Source organism: Cherax quadricarinatus, chromosome 44 (assembly GCF_038502225.1).
Source record: "Cherax quadricarinatus isolate ZL_2023a chromosome 44, ASM3850222v1, whole genome shotgun sequence".
Lineage (NCBI taxonomy): Eukaryota > Metazoa > Arthropoda > Malacostraca > Decapoda > Parastacidae > Cherax > Cherax quadricarinatus.
Genome location: NC_091335.1, coordinates 9,868,072 through 9,890,796, shown reverse-complemented (window position 1 = coordinate 9,890,796; position 22,725 = coordinate 9,868,072). Strand labels below are relative to the sequence as shown.

The window sequence follows — 22,725 nt, the reverse complement described above, 5'->3', positions numbered from 1 at the left end:
TTTCCTGAAAATGGTTGAAATCTGACTGACATTTACTAGTCCAAAAAAAAAAAAAAAAAAAAAAAAAAAAAAAAAAAATATATATATATATATATATATATATATATATATATATATATATATATATATATATATATATATATATATATATATTGGAAATATATATTGACAGGAGATTATCTTGAAACAAAATTACTATTTTGCAGTCGATAATAAAAAATAAGCTGCAGACTTTTTTTTTTTTTTTTATGTATCGACAAATATACACTCACGGCTGAGTAAGTCTTTATTTGCTCGACTTCTCGCCCACAGGGGGATTTTTTCCAGTTATAGATAGAAGAAAACTCACATGTGAGAGAAACGTTCTGCAAATAGCTTATTCAGCCATACGTGTCTTTCTACTACCCTACCTGTCAGCATCTGTTTCCCTCTGAAAAACGTCCGTACTCGGTGAAACAAGTTAAGCGGTAAGACTACACTGAGGTGATTTGTGTGTATAGCATCAAACTACAGGAAATGAAGCTAATATGTTATGATGGAAGAAAATCACTGGTTTTTATGGATGGCATTTATGTTTTGCTTTAATGATCTACAAAGCCAAATTAACCCTTAAACTGTGCACCTGTAACTTTAATATTTTTTTGTTTTTATTTTAATTAAAGAAATCATATATAAAAATAATTTTTGCACTAATTGCCAACATATACACTATTGATTTATGTCAGTAAATTAGATAATTTTGGACAGGGAATGGAAGCTGCTCAAAAAAAGTTAGCCTAATGACTAATATGCTTACAGCGCCTAGAGTAACAAATACGCTCACGCATCGCTACCGAATCAAGGTGCCGTTGATTTACGCATATACCACTACTAGAATATTACTGAATGCACTTTCTCTGATTATAATAATAATACTGAATACACTGGCGTGAGGTAAACAACGGAACGGGTGGGATTTGAACCATGGCGAATGAGTCGTAAAACTCCAGCCCAGTGGTTAACGCACTGGCCTGAAGCTTTAAGATTCAGTCACCATGGTTCAAGCCCCACCCGTACCGCAGTTTGTTGACAATCGTGTTATTACTCTATTGTGAGTTCTGACGTAAAGTATTTTTTGACTGGACATAAATTCAGGGGATAACAGCCAAGGTTCTCTCCTGACAAAAACTGTGTCACGTCTCGCTTCCTTTAAACTAAAAAAAATGTTTGTCTATCTATACATAGTGTCTAGTTACCCGTATGACGTTATATACAGTATATCTTCTCCCCTGTTACCCACCTGCCACTATACACAGTGTCCAGTTCCCCCACATGGCAGTATATTATTTATACAGTGTCTTCGGTTTCCTTGCTTGGCAGTATATTATGTGTATGTCTTGTCGAATAGGTAAAATTGGTCACTTAGCAAGAACTTATTTAAAATTAAGTCCTTTCTAAAATTTTCTCTTATACGTTTAGAGATATATTTTTTTCCATTTATGCTAATGTAAAAGTTAATAATTTTGTACCAAAAGAACCTTAGAAAACTTACCTAACCTTATTATAACAAGCGCAATTTAATTTAGCCTAATCCAACTAAATATATTTAGATGAAATTACAGTAATTTAATAATAAACACAATGAAATATACTTTTTCGTTCGGTTCAGAATGATTTTTGTGAAATTATTGCGTACACAAATTTTCACTTGCCTTATTCGGCAAGAAAAGTGTTGCTATTTAAGCCAAAATCACAAGTTTTACCTATTCGGTACGACATATACACAGTATTCAGTTATTTACGTAACAATACATTAATCAGTCAATGGCGGCTCGTAACGCCAGTAATACCTATACTATTGTACCGCATCAAACTTCTATTTTTAATAATTTTTTATCTCGTTTCAACAAAAAATATAAATTCGCTTATAAATACATTGAAAACAACATACAACAGATTTTTCCTGTAATATATTTGTCAGTTGTATATTATTTTAGCATAAGGTTGATGAAGTCATACATCTGGCAATGAGCAACTGGGGGGACTGCGGTTCTGCAGCTCCTATGGACGAGCCGCGAGTACACAGTATATAATATAGCGTTGCTCAGTTTAAGGGTTAAAAATCATATTTAAAGATAAAACTTAAATTTAAAAATGACTTATGAAGCAGTAGGGAAAAAAAGAAAGTTTTTTTTTTAAAGGTGAATTATTTTAAAATCCGTCTTTAAGGATTCTTAAAAACAGGCTTTAAATGATCTTTTTTATGGTTAGCGTGGTGGATGCAACTTGCAACTGCAACAATTATGTATTTCTTATAATAAAGTTGACCTGCAAGAATGAACCTCTTTGGAAGCTTCATTGCACTTAAAACGCTGCATGACCCCTTCGGATTTGGCGCTTACCCGTGACTTTAACATTAATAAGAATCACTTAAGAGTACAGACCTTCCAGATCAACTCCTAAGAACACGCGTCTTTGACCTTTAAAGGCAGCTGTTAGGTGCAAATTAAGGGGAAAATGAATACAGATTACTTCTAGGGATGACTACGTCATGGGAACGTTCAGAGAGAGAGAATATAATGGTTACCATGAATATTTAAGGGGAGCCAAGTATAGTGACCTTCCATGAAAGCGATTAAAGGCACCCTTCAAAGGGGGAAAAGATGAGGATATCCTCTCCAAACACCCATAAAGTCCAAAGGATAAAACCCATTTAAGTCTGTCTTTAAGGGAGCATACAAGGATAGCCTCTTAAGGGTGATGAACGAGTGCAACCTTTAAAGGTAAGAAGTAATAAGGTGTTTTGGTAGGATGGCACCAGAAAGTGTCACTCACGTCTTGAAGCCGCCTTTGTACTCGCCACCATCACTGCGCGAGAAACACACAGGCATTAATACAAGAAGGAATGATTCAGTAGAAAAAACTGGAAGATCAACCCAAGATGCATACATGATTCACAGTGAATTAAAGCTTATTGAAAAAAATGAAAGCCACTCCATAAATGTACCAGTCAAAATAACCCACGATTCTAACCTTATCAAACATAAATATTATTATTATTACTATTATTATTATTTAAAAAGTGAAAGTTAGTCCATAAATATACCAGTCAAAATAGCCCACGATTGTAACCTTATCAAGTGTACAGAATGTATTATTATTGTAATAATCGAAAGCGCTAAATCTGTAGGGACATTCAGTGCAGTCATAATTTAACAATGAAGCACAATGTATTAATTTTACAAAATAGTTAATAAATTGGAAAAAAAAAATAAATCGTCAAAAGTGTGTCAATGATGAATCACATTGATGAACTTAACAGTGATGAGTCAATTAGCAAGAGATGACTGACTAATCTGTGTACAAATTTTAGAGGTAATAAATGCTGAATAATAAATTAATAAATGCTGATCATGTCACTAAGGAAATTTGAGAATCAGAATATTCTGCAGTAGGAAAAACACCGGAAATGGTCATAATAGCAAAAGACAATTTTTCAATAAAAATTTTACCCAATAAAGATCTAAAAACTAATGTTCCATAATTCACATTGTGAAGTATGTAAAATATACTTTCAGGGTGGAATTTAAAGACCCTTGAGTGACGGGTCATCACATGACCAAGACCCGAGTCAGGGACCAAAATCATACTCAGTTCAAATATTGTAGGAAAATACAATACTGGTGAGAGGAAATATAATACTAGATTGGTAGTATTCCTAGTTAAATATGTAAATAAATACTAATTTAACCTCGGCATTAATGACCAACATAAAACACTAGTTACTAGTCAAATTTTGATAATATTGAAAACATAAACAGTGTCCACACTGAATAGCTACAGTGTAATAAGCTGTATAGTCCTTGTGGCTTAGCGCTTCTTTGTTGATTATAATAATAATAGAGTTTAATAAACATTTGTCAGTGCTTAGTAATAACCCACATGGAGACAGAAACACAGTAGGTTGATTGATCTGTACATTTCGACTCACTTCTGGGATCCTCTGCAGAGGATGCTGAAGAGGATCCCAGAAGGGGGTCGAAATATACAAATCAATTAACCTTGTGTGTTTCTGTCTCCATGTGGGTTATTATTGAGCAATACTCACACTGTTTTCAGTGGTTCATGGGAACCCGTACATAGAAAAAACATAAAAAGAGCAAGACTATAAATAAAAAAAAAGTATAGTATCATGTGTGTCGATAATTCTCGATACATGAATCAAAATGACCGTTTTAGACAGTTATTCTTATCAGGGGTTATGGAAAAGTTAGACTGAAGCTGGGAATCTATGGATCATGCTGGATCTGTGGATCACAGGTGACATAGATAAAACTGCATCTGTAGATCAAAGCGAATCAATTCTGTAGAACAAGCTGGTTCTGTAGATCACAGTGAATCAATGGATCAAACTTGTTGATAAATTAGACACACTTGCAACACTTGGATATGTGTCTAATTTATCAACTTGTCGGTTCTCTGAACCATTCATCTATATCAAACTTGTTCTCTAGCTCGAACTCAGTAAAACAAAGTGGTTCTGTAGATCAATGTGAATCAAAATATCAGCGTGCATCTGTGGATAGCAGTAAATCAAATAATATGGAGTACTGAATCAAAGCCGATCTTGTAATGAAGAATTAGACACATATGCAACATCTGGGTATCTTTTTTTGTAGACGTTTCACTATCTAATGGCTTTATCAGTACAGTATAACGGCATGATACCCTTGTATTGATAAAGCCACTGGGTGGCAAAACGTCTACAAATAAAGATACCCAGATGTTGCACATGTCTTAATTCTTCGTCTTGTCGGTATTGTATACAATTAATGTACAGATCTTGTAATCTAATTGAATCTACAGATGAGTGAGTTACTGTGCCAAGTGAAGCAATAGTTTAATGTTAATTCATTAGCTCATATCATAACCATGGTTCAATATGAATAAATACGGTAATTATTGTATATACAATTATGGGGGAAAATGTAAGTCAACAGAAGAGAAGAAATATAAATGAAACTATTTTATATTTTCTTGCGTCTAGGCACTTCCCTCATTTAGTGCTGTTTTCTCCAAATATTTTAAGTTCCTTGAAAAGGTGAATAATTTATGTTTGGTTGTAAGTATGGAAGCCTTCGTTACTTGTATTGAGAATCAAGAGTTTGTGAAGAGATTTAGGAAGAGATCAATAGGAAATTTAAATAAATTACCATTATTTTAGAGTTATGTATGAACTCCAGAAGATTGTTAAAAATTTTAGGAACGTCAACAAAAACACTTCTGTGTTCATTCATGTATATATATATATATATATATATATATATATATATATATATATATATATATATATATATATATATATATATATATATATATCGTGCCGAATAGGCAAAACTTGCGATCTTGGCTTAAATAGCAACGCTCATCTTGCCATATAGGACAAGTGAAAATTTGTGTATGCAATAATTTCGCCAAAATCATTCTGAACCTTACGAAAAAAATATATTTCACTGTGTTTGTTTAGTATTAAATTACTGTAAACGTATTTAAAATATATTTAGTTGGGTTAGGCTAAAATATATTGCGCTTGTTATAATAAGGTTAGGTAAGTTTTCTAAGTTCCTTCTGGCGCAAAATTATAAATTTTTACATCAACATTAATGAAAAAATATATCTTTAAACGTATAAGAGAAAATTTTAGAAAGGACTTAATTTTAAATGAGTTCTTGCTAATTGACCAGTTTTACATATTCGGCACGACATATATATATATATATATATATATATATATATATATATATATATATATATATATATATATATATATATATTATAATGTGTGTGTGTGTGTTAAATATGTTGTGTGATAGGCAATACTGAGAAATACTAATTCCTTCGCAATAGTTGCTTCAACTTTACTGGAACGAAACCGTTTAGCTTGCAAGGATATTGACAACTTCGCGAAGCTGTCATTGGCCTACTGATGTCTCCCAGCTGTGACTGACAGATTTCATCATCTTCTTGTGTATACATCCTATGTGATGGAATATAACAGGGAAAACATAGCTCATGTTCCCTTAATGTAACTATCATACAGAGTAGCGTAGCAACACACTGAGAGTCTTCTCACAAGAGAATGAATTGTAGCTATCTGGATGTAAATGCTGTGTGAAAAACATTATTGCCTGCTCTCATCTAAAGTTTTCTTGGTTTTCTCGGACAAAAAAAATAAGGTAAGGACGATTCCAGAGCTGGCAAGGAGTGTGAATAGTGAAAATATCAAGGAGAATGAATAGAGACGAGCTGTTGGATAAGGATTACACGGAACCAACTGAGGAAGAGACGGAAGTCAAACACAGAGGAGAGTCAGCTTTCATAAAAGAGAGAGGAAAAAAATATGGTCGCAGAAATAACGAATAAAAATATTTTTTTTTCACAAACAGGGGGAGTTGTATCAGAGAGTTATTGTCTTCTACAACTAATGGAAACTTGAAAAAAATATATGACGAACTAAATACAGATGGGGTACTACAAGCATAGCTCTGTTCATGTAGCTAGAAATATGTATTAACACACACACATACACACACTTACCCACCTATATAAAGACACTTCACAACATGTACATAAAATCTCTTGTGCGACTTGTATTAGCTTTACAGATGCTGCTGCCCCTTACATAACACTTTCATCTTCAAAAATCCCTCTGATATATTACATGTTACCACCTCCACAAACCTGTATAATATTATTATCACCACAAACACACAGAGCATGTGTAATATACCACCACAAACACACAAATCATGCATAATATACCACCACAAACACACAAATCATGTACGTATAATATACCACCACAAACACACAAATCATGCATAATATACCATCACAAACACACAAATCATGTACATATACCACCACAAACACACAAACCCTTCATAACATTCCACCACATAAAACAAGCCATGTATAACATACCACCACAGACACAAACCATGTATAACATACAACCACAAACACACAAACTCTTTACAACACACCATCATCACACCACAACCACACAAACTCTCTACAACACACCATCATCACACCACAACCGCACACTCTTTACAACACACCATCATCACACCACAACCACACAAACTCTTTACAACACACCATCATCACACCACAACCACACAAACTCTACAACACACCACCATCACACCACAACCACACAAACGCTTTACAACACACCACCATCACACCACAACCACACAAACGCTTTACAACACACCACCATCACACCACAACCACACATCCTCGTTTTACAACCTCCTCAGCTGACAAAAGGACATGCCAATCTGAGAATCGTGACTCACGTGTTGAAGGCGTCAGAGCCAGTGTGACAGGAGGTGTCCCCAGACGCAGCGTTGCTGCACGAGGAGCTAGGAGGATCATAGTACCAGTAGAGCTGGTTAAGGCCACAGGCGAAGCTTGTCAGCACCAGGAAGAAGATGAACAAAAACTTGGCAATGTCTGCAATCCGGAGAGGAAATAGATGTAAATTTCGATTTGGGATGGCAATGAGGTATTATTGGGTTACAAGTTTGAGTATGATTGTGAAGGGTTTCCCAGTCATGATTATGGCTGAGATGTATTTCCTAGTTTCTGTATGACTATGAAGGCTTTCTTAGTTTGTGTATGACTCTGAAGAGTTCCCTAGTTTAAGCATCATAGTAAGCCCACAAGAGACTGGAAAAAAAAAACTCATGACAAAAGATATTTTATCAGTACGACGTTTCACCCATAAGACACTTTTACCAAGCAGGTGCCGTGCAGCACATGGGGAATCTGAGGCGATTAGCTTTGATCTAAGGCAGGAAAAGGTCGCTCAATTTTTTATGAGCAAGAGCCCTTCACTCTCGACACCCTCCTCATTTATAACACAGTGTGTATCTTTCTGCTGAATATTTATGCTTTGGATCACTTCTGCTCGTCCGTCCTTGATGCCATTGAAGGGCTTCATGCCGTTGAAGGGCTCTTGTTACAGTGGATTACATCTCCACTCCACCTTGGATCACTCCTGATTACCTCACATTCTCCCGATGATAATAAATAAGACGCCCTGGATACACAGATGTTAAGTGCTTTCAGTAGTAACAGGAAACTTCTTGTGTCTGCTCTAGCATGAGGTGTTAGAGTAGACAGAACATGGCGCAGTTGTAGAGTTGCAAGGTGTAGAGCAAGGAACAGTCGTAGAGAGAGTTGCAAGGTATAGAAGAAGGAACAGTAGTAGGGAGAGTTGCAAAGAGTAGAAGAAGGAACAGTAGTAGGGAGAGTTGCAAGCTGTACATTGGGATGTAAGATAGCTGTGAAGAAAAAGGCACACGTTTCAGAACAAGCTTTTATTGTGACAACGTTTCGCTCTAAACCTTTATCAGGTCATGATTTGATGAAGCTCTACACAGAGAAACTGCATCAATAAATATTAGTTCTGCAGCCTGTCTCTTTTCTTCACTTTAGTCGCAGTAAACCACCTGGATCCAGGTAAGAGTGCAAGGAAGGATGCTGTCTGCTGATCTTTGTAAGCGGCCCAGACATACAAGAACCATGGGCGAACACTGAGTGACAACACTCATTCCTTTGCGTTTTGGGCTTGTAGTCTAGCCTCTCCATGATTTACATGCGAAACCATGGTAACTAAATGGTCTGCAATTCCACAAGGAAGGTTTGTTCCAGATATCGAAGCACGACTTGGAAATGAACCATATTTAAGTGGGAGATGATTGAGACGCATGTCCCCCAAAGACCTGGATATCACAGAGCTCTACTTCAAAGACCTGGATATCACAGAGAGCTCTGGTCTAAAGACCTGGGTATCACAGAGAGCTCTGGTCTAAAGACCTGGATATCACAGAGAGCTCTGTTCCAAAGACCTGGATATCACAGAGAGCTCTGCTCTAAAGACCTGGATATCACAGAGAGCTCTGTGCCAAAGAGCATGTCTCTGTATAAGAAGGACATCACAAAGATGAAAGCTGTGTTTTCAGAAGCATGTCTCTGCAAGAAGCTCTCGCATGTGTTCAGGACAAATTGCATGTATGAAGATAAACATGTTAAAGTCTATAATTTCAGAAATTACTGTCGAGGGCCATGAGTTGATTTACATGGGAGCACAACTTCCCCCATTTTAATGATTATTTGATTATAAAATTATTTTATCAGCAAGTATAGTTTACAAGCCATAGGCTCCTGTTTTTTCCTTCTCCAAGGCTACTAAATTCTGGACCACATTTCTTTAGAAGAGTTGAAAGATAAGCCTTAACCTTACATTTTAGCATTAATGTATGCAAATAAACTTTCTGTATATATATATATATATATATATATATATATATATATATATATATATATATATATATATATATATATATATATATATATATATATATATATATATATATATGCTATGCATAACAACCACTGTGAAAGAATAGTGAACTTGCAAGCACTTTTGTGATTTCTCACATTATTCAAGTTCCTTGATAATGTGAGAAATCACGAAAGCGCTTGGAAATTCACTGTTCATTTACAGTGGTTGTAATGCATATTGTGATATCACCTGTTTGCTGTGATCTTATTGCATATATATGCTATGAATGTGCAATAGCTGTGTAGATTTTTTCTCTATCAAATATTGACAACGACATACCTATGATCATGCAGCCGAGAGAAATTTGTAGGGGGCCAAGGTGAGGGTTAGTCTGGAACAGGTAGATGATCCTGGCAAAGGAGAAGACATTGGCTACAGCAAACACGCCTTCAGCGATGAGCGTTGGGTCATTGGCTGGCCACTGAGCACGTGGAACCTCTCTGTGGATAAGGGTTGAGTCAGAGAGTGACGTTTTCCTTGATGTCGTGAGAGCACAGGAGAGTGAAAACAGCTTTCTGGAGAGTAGGTGATGGACAGAAGGTCGAATTGATGAGGCTAGGGTAAGAATGTATAAAGATAAGGATTGATCAGGATGGAATAATGGCAGTAGTTTGACTTTGCTGTGAGAGGAAACAAATACATGTGCAACATCTGGGTATCTTTATTGTAGACGTTTCGCCATCCAGTGGCTTTATCAATACAAATTCTAGGACATAATTGGAAGTCAGTAGAACAGTATACAGGAGATGAGGTAATCAGCCCCTCGGCCTCATCTGTATGTGGTTCTACTGTCTTCCAATTATGTCCTTGAATTTGTATTGATAAAGCCACTGGATGGCGGATACACATACAGGAGTTAAATATATTAGGTTTAAGTTACTCAAGCAACACTATACGAAAAGACAACCACAGTCAAAAAGTTACTGTGACCATTTTCAATATACCAGATGAGCTAGGTTTTCTCCCTTTCCTCCTGCGATAACGGAGAAGCCTGTCTGGGATTTGTATTCATTTGTCTTAAATCATAACCCTTTTAAACTGTTATATTATCATTTGGCTGAAATGTTGCCACCTTTTCGCCATGTTCAATTTCCTGACCAAAAATTAATACTGTGTGGGCTAGAGGCTAGCCTGTTAGCTAAGCGTGGTTCAGCGATGGAGTGTACCTCAGATAAATGATTCTATTAAGTGTGCTATTGAAGTTTATTCCTTGGATAACACTGTGAGTTGGGCGATTATTTTGTTTACACAAATATCTTCCTCTGTAGACATGTAGTATTTTTATGCACTTAGACATAGGAGGGTGGGGGAGGGTAGGGTTGTACTGTTTTAGTTAAAAGGATAGTCAAGCAGTGTAACTGACAAGGGAAGAGAGCAACCGTGGATCAGTTAACTTCTTCATAAGATATAATTAAGAATAAGTCAAAATAATATGCTCGGAATCATCTACAAGTAACTCGCAAACTGGAGATAAATCTTTTGATGACGTTTCGGTCAGTACTGGACCGTCATGTTAGGGATCACAACTCATAAACTGGTCCTCTGTCAAAACTCTATATATCCCACTTGTAACCTTCACAGACGCCCTTTTGTAGGATTAACTAACCCTTATAACTAATATGAACCTTAGTCCTGGTTGTCCTCTCGATGTTTATCTTTCCCAATATATTGTCAGTTGCTCCGATCCCCAAAACACTTACCACTTGAAGTAAATATTGGCTGTTTTCTAGCCTTTCTTGCCTAGTCCTCGACTTTCATGTAAACTTTTTCTTTATCTTACTTCTAGCTATCTTTCCTTTCCTCTCGCAGTCACAACTTGAAGATGGTCCAGGTCAGACCTGGACCAGGTTTGACACTGTGCTTTTGGGCTATATATAGAGCTCACGTGGGTCTAATAAACTGTGTTCATTAATGACATCTCCCATCCCTGAGATCATGTTCTGAACGTGTTTCACCAATGGCCATTTGTTTCATTTTAAATCACTTTCAATGTGAATATCTCAACCAGACCATGTGTGAGTCCTGAGGTAATATTCAGTATTTATGTCACGACCAGAGCCACATAGACACATCACATAGAAATATATTCCAGTGATGTTTCACCCTGTGGCAAAAAGTATCACCTGGTGTCATAATCAGCATGTTTCACTCGGGACGCAAGTGCTACATAGGGTCATGTATTCTTTACCTGATAAATAAGTCTTTCAGGTCACATATCCCTTATCTGGTAATCGAATCCCACATAGGGTCATACATCCCCTCACCTGGTACCTGAGTCCTCCATAGGGCCATAAATCCCTCACCTGGTATCTGAACATTAATTGCAAAGTGCCAAGGATTCCTCACCTGGGTCCATATTTGTTTGTTGTGATCTGAACGAAGGCCACGGCCCGCAAGCTGAAGGTACAGAGGTAGAGGGAGAGCATGATGAAGTCCAGCCAGTTCCACCACTGGCGTATATAAGCTGTCAGTCCCTCCTCCCACAACTGCTTGCACTCCGCCCATACCTGCAACATGTGTGATCATTGTAGGTAAATGGTTCAGAGAACCGACAAGTTGATAAATTAGACACATGTGCAACACTTGCATATGTTTATTGAGGAAATGTTTCGCCACGCAGTGGCTTCATCAGTCCAATACAAGGAGAAAGGCGAAGATCAGAAGTTTAAGGTAATCTGTTCCTCAGCCTGGAGTCGATGTAATCAGTCCATCAATGTGATTGACGGACTGATTACATCGACTCCAGGCTGAGGGACTAATTACCTCAAACTCCTTCTGATATTCATCTTTCTCCTTTGTATATGACTGATGAAGCCACTGTGTAGCGAAACGTTTCCTCACTAAAAATACCCAAGTTGCACATGTGTCTAATTTATCAGTGTGATGATCACACTCACATATGGTATTACTATACTTAACTTACTATAAAAAGTAATATTGTAAAACACAAATTGTAGTACCATAGCCGGAACAAATTACAACAAATTGTAGTACCATAGCCGGAACAAATTACAACAAATTGTAGTACCATAGCCGGAACAAATTACAACAAATTGTAGTACCATAGCCGGAACAAATCACAACTAACCCAAAATTTGGAGAGGAAACTTAATGGGTGAAGTAATATTCTAGCAATAGGCCTCACCTCCATATTTTCCTAGAGTTGCACACTCTTCATCAATCTTTGTTGGTATATTTTTTCCTTCTACATCAAGACTTCATTGCGACCTTTCCTTTGCTGTCTGTATTGTGTATCATACCACTACACCGTCTTTAATTTTAGCCATCCCTTATTATTTGCATAATATTAGCATACACACTTTCCTTGCCTCCGTCTTTCCCTTCTTACTGCAGCACACAGCACTCTTCTTCACAGTCAAACGAAAGCGTCGACATCAATCTGGTACATTCTCTTCTTTTTCATGTATTACCACTTTTTTTTCCACAGATTGCAACATTCTTCAGCTCGCTTGCTATCATATATTCTGTGATTTACGAAATCCCTCATAGGTTCATCTGCTCAAACATTCTTAGAAGTATAAACAGTTTCTCTTCCTCGTATCTTCTTAATTCCGCTTTATTTAATTACTTACGCTTGTAAGGCTAGAGTTCATTGTGTGTTTCTCCTTTGTCTATGGGAGGAGGTGAAGGACGGAACTTATCACCAAATAAACACAGTGAAACATCAACACAGCTGCATATAAACACAGTGCTTCACACCTTTACATATTTTGCCTCTTTTCCTTAGTTTATTGATAAAACATTTCGTAATCCCAAGAGCTACATGTAAACTTACGTCCATAGTCAAATCATTCGGCACCTCAAAATTTTTAATTAAAACCCTGATGTACTGTAGCGATGTTCAGGACCTTCCTAGCACTGCTCCAAAATTTTTCACAATGCTGAGGAATTACCTGCCTTATTATTGTTTCATGCTCTCTGAAGCACTCACCATGCCCTTTGAATCACTCACAGTGGCCTCTGAATCACTCACCATGCCCTCTGAAGCACTCACCATGCCCTTTGAATCACTCACAGTGGCCACTGAATCACTCACCATGGCCTCTGAATCACTCACCATGGCCTCTGAATCACTCACCATGCCCTCTGAATCACTCACCATGCCCTCTGAAGCACTCACCATGTCCTCTGAATCACTCACCATGGCCTTTGAAGTACTCACCATGCCCTCTGAAGCACTCACCATGCCCTCTGAAGCACTCACCATGGCCTTTGAAGTACTCACCATGCCCTCTGAATCACTCACCATGGCCTTTGAAGTACTCACCATGCCCTCTGAAGCACTCACCATGCCGTCTGAAGTACTCACCATGGCCTCTGAATCACTCACCATGCCCTCTGAAGCACTCACCATGCCCTCTGAAGCACTCACCATGCTCTCTGAAGCACTCACTATGCCCTCTGAATCACTCATGTCCTCTGAAGAACTCACCATGCCCTCTGAAGCACTCACCATGCCCTCTGAAGCACTCACCATGCCCTCTGAAGCACTCACTATGCCCTCTGAATCACTCATGTCCTCTGAAGTACTCACCATGCCCTCTGAAGCACTCACCATGCCATTTGAAGTACTCACCATGGCCTCTGAAGCACTCACCATGCCCTCTGAAGCACTCACCATGCCCTCTGAAGCACTCACCATGCCCTCTGAATCACTTACCATGGCCTGAAGTACTCGCCATGCCCTCTGAAGCACTCACCATGCCCTCTGAAGCACTCACCATGCCCTCTGAAGTACTCGCCATGCCCTCTGAAGCACTCACCATGCCCTCTGAAGCACTCACCATGCCCTCTGAAGTACTCGCCATGCCCTCTGAAGTACTCGCCATGCCCTCTGAAGCACTCACCATGCCCTCTGAAGCACTCACCATGCCCTCTGAAGCACTCACCATGCCCTCTGAAGTACTCACCATGCCCTCTGAAGTACTCGCCATGCCCTCTGAAGCACTCACCATGCCCTCTGAAGCACTCACCATGCCCTCTGAAGTACTCGCCATGCCCTCTGAAGCACTCACCATGCCCTCTGAAGCACTCACCATGCCCTCTGAAGTACTCACCATGCCCTCTGAAGTACTCGCCATGCCCTCTGAAGCACTCACCATGCCCTCTGAAGTACTCGCCATGCCCTCTGAAGTACTCACCATGCCCTCTGAAGCACTCACCATGCCCTCTGAAGCACTCACCATGCCCTCTGAAGTACTCACCATGCCCTCTGAAGTACTCGCCATGCCCTCTGAAGTACTCGCCATGCCCTCTGAAGTACTCACCATGCCAGTAACCCAGAAGAAGATTAACCACTCCACAAAAGTTGGCGCAGGTCCCCGGAGGTTCCTCCGGTGTCTTTCACTGCCCTCTGTCCGGGTAGAGGCCAACACCAACAACACTAGGAACAGTCCGAAGGAGGCACTGCAGAAGGTAAAGCAAGATAAATATTGTACAAAGATATGAAAAAATTGTTGGGGGTGTTAGGGAAATTTGGATGACATATCTAACCTCGACTCTTTAGTGTCTTGCTCTTAACGTAAAAAAAAAGAATATACGATTTTATAATACTGTACAGAATTAATGAAAATATTAGAAAATTAGAAAAAAATATTTATAAATTGATGTGATAGCCCTCCATCTTTCATCGTTATTTTGGTTTATAGATTAAAGGTAAAAGTTAGGTAATTATATATTTATATATATAGGGGGTGTTAGGAGAAAATTCTCAAACAGCTTCAGGGAGAACCTTGAGTTTTCCCTGAAGCAAGTTTATTCTTTTCTCTGAGGATGAGGGTCCCTATGACAGTTCTAGAGGTGGTACCTCCATATATATATATATATATATATATATATATATATATATATATATATATAATATAGGGGGTGGTAGAAGAAAATATTCAAACAGCTCCGGGGAGAACCTTCAGTTTATTGTCTTCTCTGAGGAAGAGGGTCCCTAGTCCAGTTATAGAGGTGGTACCTCCCTATGTATATATATATATATATATATATATATACAGTGGACCCTCGACTAACGCTATTAATCCGTTCCTGAGAGCTCATCGTTAGTCAAAATAATCGTTAGTCAAGTTAATTTTCCCCATAAGAAATAATGGAAATCAAATTAATCCGTGCAAGACACCCAAAAGTATTGAAAAAAAAAAAAAAATTAACACATGAAATATTAATCTTAATACACACAAACTGAAGAAGACATGCACAGTTACATGACACTTACCTTTATTGAAGATCTGGTGATGATTGATGGGATGGGAAGAGGGGAGTGTGTTGATGGTCTTAGTGTTTAGAAGGGGAATCCCCTTCCATTAGGACTTGAGGTGGCAAGTCCTTTTTCGGGGTTACTTCCCTTCTTTTAATGCCACTAGGACCAGCTTGAGAGTCACTGGACCTCTGTCGCACAACATATCTGCCCATAGAGGCCTGTACCTCCCGTTCCTTTATGACATTCTTAACGTGTTTCACAACATTGTCAGTGTCACCATTAAACACGTGTTCAGGTTTCAGTCCTTCACTATGTACTCCTTGAATTCCTGCACATATTTTTCAGCTGCTTTTTGGTCCAAACTGGCAGCCTCACCATGCCTTATCACACTATGTATGCCACTACGATTCTTAAATCTCTCAAACCAACCTTTGCTGGCCTTAAATTCACTCACATCACCACTAGTTGCTGGCATTTTTCTAATTAAATCGTCATGCAACTTCATAGCCTTTTCACATATGATCGCTTGAGAGATGCTATCTCCTGCTATCTGTTTTTCGTTTATCCATACCAATAACAGTCTCTCAACATCTTCTATCACTTGCGATCTCAGTTTCGAAAACATAGTTGCACCTTTGGCAAGAACAGCTTCCTTGATTGCCGTTTTCTTGGCCACAATAGTAGCGATGCTTGATTGGGGTTTTGTGTACAGCCTGGCCAGCTCGGAGACATGCACTCCACTTTCATACTGAGCAATGATCTCTTTCTTCATATCCATAGTAATTCTCACCCTTTTTGCTGTAGGGTTGGCACTAGAAGCTTTCTTGGGGCCCATGGTGACTTATTTTGCAGGTGCAATCACTAAAAAGGCTGTGATAATATGAAATGTTCCGATTGTATGCTTGGAAGCGACCGCGGTGGATGGCTGGCTTGTAAACACTGGCCAGAAGTGGACGCGTCTCAGACGGAAGGAATAGTGTTGGTCGAGTTTTTTTTAGCGCTAATCGAGGCAAAATTTTTGCGATAAAATGTATTGCTAGTCAGATTTATCGTTAATCGATGCCATTGCTGGTCGAGGGTCCACTGTATATATATATATATATATATATATATATATATATATATATATATATATATATATATATATATATATAAACACACGTATATTACAGATCAAATTGAGAATATAGGGAAAAAAGGCCTTAATCACCAAAGACTTTTCGTTAGTGGATAACTTTCCTGCACTCAGCCCCCTAGACCTGTGGAAGTACCCGGTGTATGTCACTCTCTCTCTCTCTCTCTCTCTCTCTCTCTCTCTCTCTCTCTCTCTCTCTCTCTCTCTCTCTCTCTCTCTCTCTCTCTCTCTCTCCCTCCCTCCCTCCCTCCCTCCCTCCCTCCCTGCCTCCGTCTCACCTGTGGTAGATGAACTTCATGAAGGGGGAGCGTATGACCCTGCCCAGGCTGGTCCTGGGGAAGATGAGGTAAATAATGGCGATGATGGGCATACACAGGATAATGGAGAGACAGAGCAAAATCTTGACTAGGGCATTCCTGCGTCTCCAGATGGGCAGTCCCTCGTGCCACACAGACGTTAACAACTGCTGGCAGTTCGGATGTGCCACGAACTGTGCCAGGGGGGAAGATAGTAATAATAATAATAATATCAATAATAATAATTTACAAGATACATAGCTTTTAAAAAATTCTAGATGTTATTTAAGGTACCTGTGGAAAGCTCCGCCAGGAAATATACATGAGAGGCATATTTCTCTCGGCGTATATACGCTGAGCATTTACTTTGATGCCGATTTTAGGTGTTAAAATATTCTTGATAAGACGTGTAACATCTGGATATCTTTATTCTGGAAGAATAAAGATAACTTAAGTGTTATACATGTTTATCATTTATCAACTTGTCAGTTTAATGATCCATTTAAAAAAGTCTTGTCTGGTAGCGAACAAACAGTAATAATTATGATAATATTAAATCATAATAATAAGCCTCTCGTTTCTTTTAAGAGCAGCAGTGCCTTGATACAGGTGAAGGGCTCTTGATCCAAGGATATGCTAATAAGACTGTCCTTACCTGCTTTTGGTCGTACTTGAGCGCCAGCTTAAGCCTTGAAAGCTTCAACTGTTGAGGGTCATCCTCGTCATCGTCATCGTCTGAGTCTTCCTCACTTCGCCGGTTGAGAACTGCGATCACCTGGTGAAGTTATTATTATTATTATTATTATTATTATTATTATTATTATTATTATTATTATTATTATATTGTTAATATTGCTCGCATTACTAATTTTATTATTATATTATATTAATTTTATTATTATTATTATTATTATTATTATTATTATTATTATTATTATTATTGGTGTTACTCACCTAGGTGTAATCCCCGCGTTACTCACCTCCTAGGTGTAACCCTAGTGTTACTTACCTCCTAGGTGTAACCCCCATGATGCTCACCACCTAGGTGTAACCCCCGTGTTACCTCTTAGGTGTAACCCCTGTGTTACCTCCATGGTGTAACCCTCGTGTTACTCGCCTGGATGTAACCCCCGTGTTACTCACCTCGTGGGTGTAATCCCCCCGTGTTACTCACCTGGGTGTAACCCCCCGTGTTACTCACCTCCAAGGTGTAACCACTTTGTTACTCACCTCCTGGGTGGAGCGACACTGGTGCAACAATTCACAGGTGTACTTCTTACACTGATCACTCAGCTCCAGGTAAGTGTCCTTGAACTCGTTCTCAACTCTCGCCAGTCGTTCCAGTTCCCATGACAACTGTCAGACACGTGCTATATGTTCATTATTCAGTATTACAGGCAAGAATACAGGTGTTTTTAAGGTAAAGGCACAGTTATTATGATTGTTATATAATGATTAATATAACATATGCAAGTAATGTCACCTATTTAATAGAGTAGTCATCCATAGTTAAACCATGGAACGGGTGGGGGTTTGAACCCATGGCGAGTGAGTCGTGAAATTCCAGGTCAGTGCGTAAGCCACTGGGCCAGCTGGCTACCCATATAGCCAGCTAAAACCCTAGGAGAAACGGTGCCTGAGGAATGGAGATGCTGGGCATGTTTCTTTACACCTGATGTTCCTTGTTCACCTAGCAGTAAATAGGTACCCGGGTGTAAGTCCACTGTTGTAGGTAGCTTCCTTATTTCTATTTTAATCAGGGGAAAAGTGCTGACGCAACAGTGGTGTCAGGTTCGATCCAAGGTAAAGGAGAATATCATATTCCTTGGAACAAGTGCCCCTCACCAGCATCAGTGCAACCTCGAGAAAAGACTGAACCATGAAATAAGCTGGGGTGGGATAACAGCTTTTAGCCTGGCATTCAAATGATAAAAAGGTGAATTAAGTTTAGAATACAGAGCAGAAGAATACCAGCGGCAGGAGACTCACCCTGAAAGCAGCGAGGATGGGATCCTCCGAGGTGAGGGAGATCCAGGCAGGGGAGGCCAGGGCACGGTACGTGTGGATACGACGCATGGAGTAGCGCAGAGAGTCTGCGTGGAACCCTTCAGTACACGGCCGACAACAACATGATAGTGGGTGGGGCTTGTCGATGTACGCGCCTGCAACACAAGAGTTAGCAGATGACTGTGGACACGAAGTGGCTAGTTTATTGTGCACCTCATAGCCATCCCCTGGACAATAGTGGCTAGTTTATTGTACACCCAGGAGCCATTCCCGTCGACGATAGTGGCTAGTGCACCTCATACCCTGGACGATAGCAGCTAGTTTATTGTTCACTCCATATCCATCATCTGAACGATTGCAACTAGTTTATTGCTCACTCCATATCCATCATCTGAACGATAGCAGCTAGTTTATTGCTCACTCCATATCCATCATCTGAACGATAGCAGCTAGTTTATTGCTCACTCCATATTCATCATCTGAACGATAGCAGCTAGTTTATTGCTTACTCCATATCCATCATCTGAACGATAGCAGCTAGTTTATTGCTCACTCCATATCCATCATCTGAACGATAGCAGCTAGTTTATTGCTCACTCCATATCCATCATCTGAACGATAGCAGCTAGTTTATTGCTCACTCCATATCCATCATCTGAACGATAGCAGCTAGTTTATTGCTCACTCCATATCCATCATCTGAACGATAGCAGCTAGTTTATTGTTCAGTCCGTATACATCACCTTGACAATAACGGCTAGTTGCGCACAAACTACCCATTCATAACTTAACAGATATTCACAAATACACGCAGATTCACAACCACCCAACTATGCACAGCCGAACAGAGATTCACAGTTAGAGATTATAACCAGGTATTAAAAGCCACACAAACATTCAGAAGTACACAAGAAGCAACATCTTCGCTGGTCTGTCGAGCCTTCCACACCTGAGTTGCCACATAGATGAATTTCCGCTCCAAGAATCTCTCTCTTTCAGACCACGAGTGAAGACCATGATGCAAACAAAATTTACCAGAGAGCCCTTCCTCCTCCTCCTCTTCCTCCTCCTTATCCTCCTCCTTCTCTTCCTCCTCTTCCTCTTTCTTCTTCTCGTCCTCCTCCTCCTCCCCCCCCTCCTGCTTATCAGTATGCTTCCTATGCTCCTTCGATTTATGCCTCATTCTACTCATTTTTTAATCCTACTTCTATTCCTTCTTTTCCTCTTGTTGATCCTCCTCCTGTCTTCTCTGCTCCTGCAGTTATGGCTTATCCTTCGGCGTTGTCTTCCCGTTGAGGGATAGAGCTAACCTACCAAACTTCAGAATGTCCATTAGAAACCTAAATACAAAATCTTTGACGACCCTTCACACAAAACAGTTTTCAGATCATTTCTGGAATGAAAAATGTTATGGTGATACCGACAAGATGTGGAAAAAGACACTTACGTACGGTTCAGTACATTTTATTAGAGGAAACGTTTCTCCACTCGTGGCAAAACGGGTGGAGAAAAGATATGTCTTTTTTCACATTTCTGGAAGACACAGTGCGTCGTACAGCTTTCATCTATCAAACGAAAATAGAAGACCAGCAAGGAGGCTCACATTTATTACAATTATTATATCTCAGGGCAAGCGCCAAATCCGTTGGGGTCATACAGCAGTAGGGGAAACGGGATCGAACTGAAATGGGTCAAGCTTTTTTAATATGCAGATTTAACATAAGGATTAATTTGGAACCATAGTGATCGGTCTGTTTATTGACGTGAGGAAAATGGATTTAGAAACCGACAAGTTGAAGAATGAGACACTTGTTCAACCTTTGATATACCTTTATACCTTTGAAGAGTTTCGAGAGTTAATCTACTCTCTGGGCCCGGCCATGGGCCAGGCTCGTCTGGTGCTTGCCTGGTCAACCAGGCAGTTGCTGCTGGAGGCCCACTGCCCCCACATATCCATCACAGCCTGGTTGCCCTGGCACCTGGTGAAGATACTTGTCCAGTTTCCTCTTGAAGGCTTCTACACTCGTCCCAGCCGTGTTTCTGATATCTTCTGGTAAGATGTTGAATAGTCTGGGGACCTCAGATGTTGATACAGTGTTCCCTTGTTGTCCACCACCGCACCCTTGCTCCTCACTGGGTTTATTTTACACTTCCTCCCATATCTCTCACTCCAGTATTTTGTTATAGCAGTGTGCAGATTTGGGACCAGGCCCTCAAGTATTTTTCCAGGTATATATTATCATGTATCTCTCTCTCCTCCGCTCCAATGAGTACATGTTCAAGACTTGCAGGCGTTCCCAGTAGTTTAGGTGCTTTACTGGCTCAATGTGAGCCGTAAACGATCTCTGTATTTGTTCCAGCTCCGATATTTCTCCTGCTTTGAACGGGACCGTCAGCACTGAGCAATGTTCTAAGTGAGGGAGCACTAGCCATCGGCATTATTTCCCTTGTTTTGAAAGTTCTCAATACCCACCCCGTCATCTTCCTGGCTGTCGTGATTTTTGTCTTGTTATGGTCTTGAAAAGAAAGGTCCGCTGACATAATTATCCCCAGGTCTTTTACGTGTTCCTTACGTTCTATTTGGTGACCCTCTTGAGTTTTGTATGTAGTGTTCCTTTTGAGTTCGTCATTCTTTCCATACCTAAGCAGCTGGAACTTATCACCATTGAACGTCATGTTGTTCTCCACTGCCCACTGGAAAACCCTGTTTATGCCTTCCTGTACTTTTTCAGTGTCCTCTACCGTACTGACTTGCATGCTTATTTTAGTGTCATCTGCAAATGATGATACAAAAGTGTGCCGGGTAGTTTTTGTCTATGTCTGCTATGAGGATGAGAAACAGTAGAGGTGCCAGGACAGCGCCTTGGGGCACTGAGCTTTTGACCTCGCTGATGCTGGATCTTGCCCTGTTCACTACTATTTTTTGTGTTCTGTGTGTTAGGAAACCGAAAATCCATCTGTCTACCTTCCCCGTAATGCCCATGGCCTTCATTTTGTGCTCTATCACTCCATGATCGCATTTGTCAAACGCCTTTGCAAAATCTGTGGCATGATCGTCCTGCTCTAAAACCATGATGGTTCGGGTTATGTTGGTTGTGCTGGTCCATGAAATTTGTAATCTGCCGTCTCATCACTCTTTCGAAGATTTTTATGTGAGAGATTAGGGCTACTGGTCTGTAATTTTTAGCTAGTGCTCTACTACCTCCCTTGTGCAAAGGAGCTATGTCTGCACTCTTTAAGGCCTCCGGTATTTCACCTAGATCTAATCTCTTTCTCCAAAAAATACCGAGGGCTCGTGCTAGTGGTACAAAGTACCACTAGCAGTGGGCATGTTTTCTATTTTTCGAAATCTATGGGATCTGTACAAATGTCAGTTAGTTGGTCTGTGCGGCCTTCTTCGGGAGTGAAAAATATTTCTGCATTTTCTACCTTGCTGTCATTTAATGGGTTGCTGAACACCGACTCATACTGTTCTTTTAGGATTTCACTTATTTCCTGTTCGTCGTCAGTATACGAGTCTCCTCTCAGTAGTGGTCCAATTCTACAGGTAGTTCTTAGCTTGGATTTTGCGTAAGAATAGAAATATTTTGGGTTTCCTTGCAATATCCTGTATGGCCCTTTCCCTTTATACTTCTTCTGTGAGGAAACGTTTTGCCAA

At 39.6% G+C, this 22,725-nt stretch overlaps 1 protein-coding gene across 2 annotated transcripts in view; it reads right to left on the bottom strand.

The window, feature by feature from the left end:
- Positions 1 to 22,725, bottom strand: part of LOC128697558 (transient-receptor-potential-like protein) — a 622,300-nt gene that overhangs the window by 25,489 nt on the left and 574,086 nt on the right. For both annotated transcript variants that reach the window (XM_053789343.2, XM_053789342.2), the window contains 8 exons: positions 19,050 to 19,222; positions 18,291 to 18,416; positions 17,716 to 17,835; positions 17,043 to 17,254; positions 14,689 to 14,827; positions 11,747 to 11,907; positions 9,680 to 9,840; positions 7,347 to 7,503 (listed from right to left, as the gene is read on the bottom strand). In XM_053789343.2, the coding sequence (XP_053645318.1) occupies positions 7,347 to 7,503; positions 9,680 to 9,840; positions 11,747 to 11,907; positions 14,689 to 14,827; positions 17,043 to 17,254; positions 17,716 to 17,835; positions 18,291 to 18,416; positions 19,050 to 19,222 (1,249 nt within the window). The remainder of the gene's footprint in view (positions 1 to 7,346; positions 7,504 to 9,679; positions 9,841 to 11,746; positions 11,908 to 14,688; positions 14,828 to 17,042; positions 17,255 to 17,715; positions 17,836 to 18,290; positions 18,417 to 19,049; positions 19,223 to 22,725) is intronic.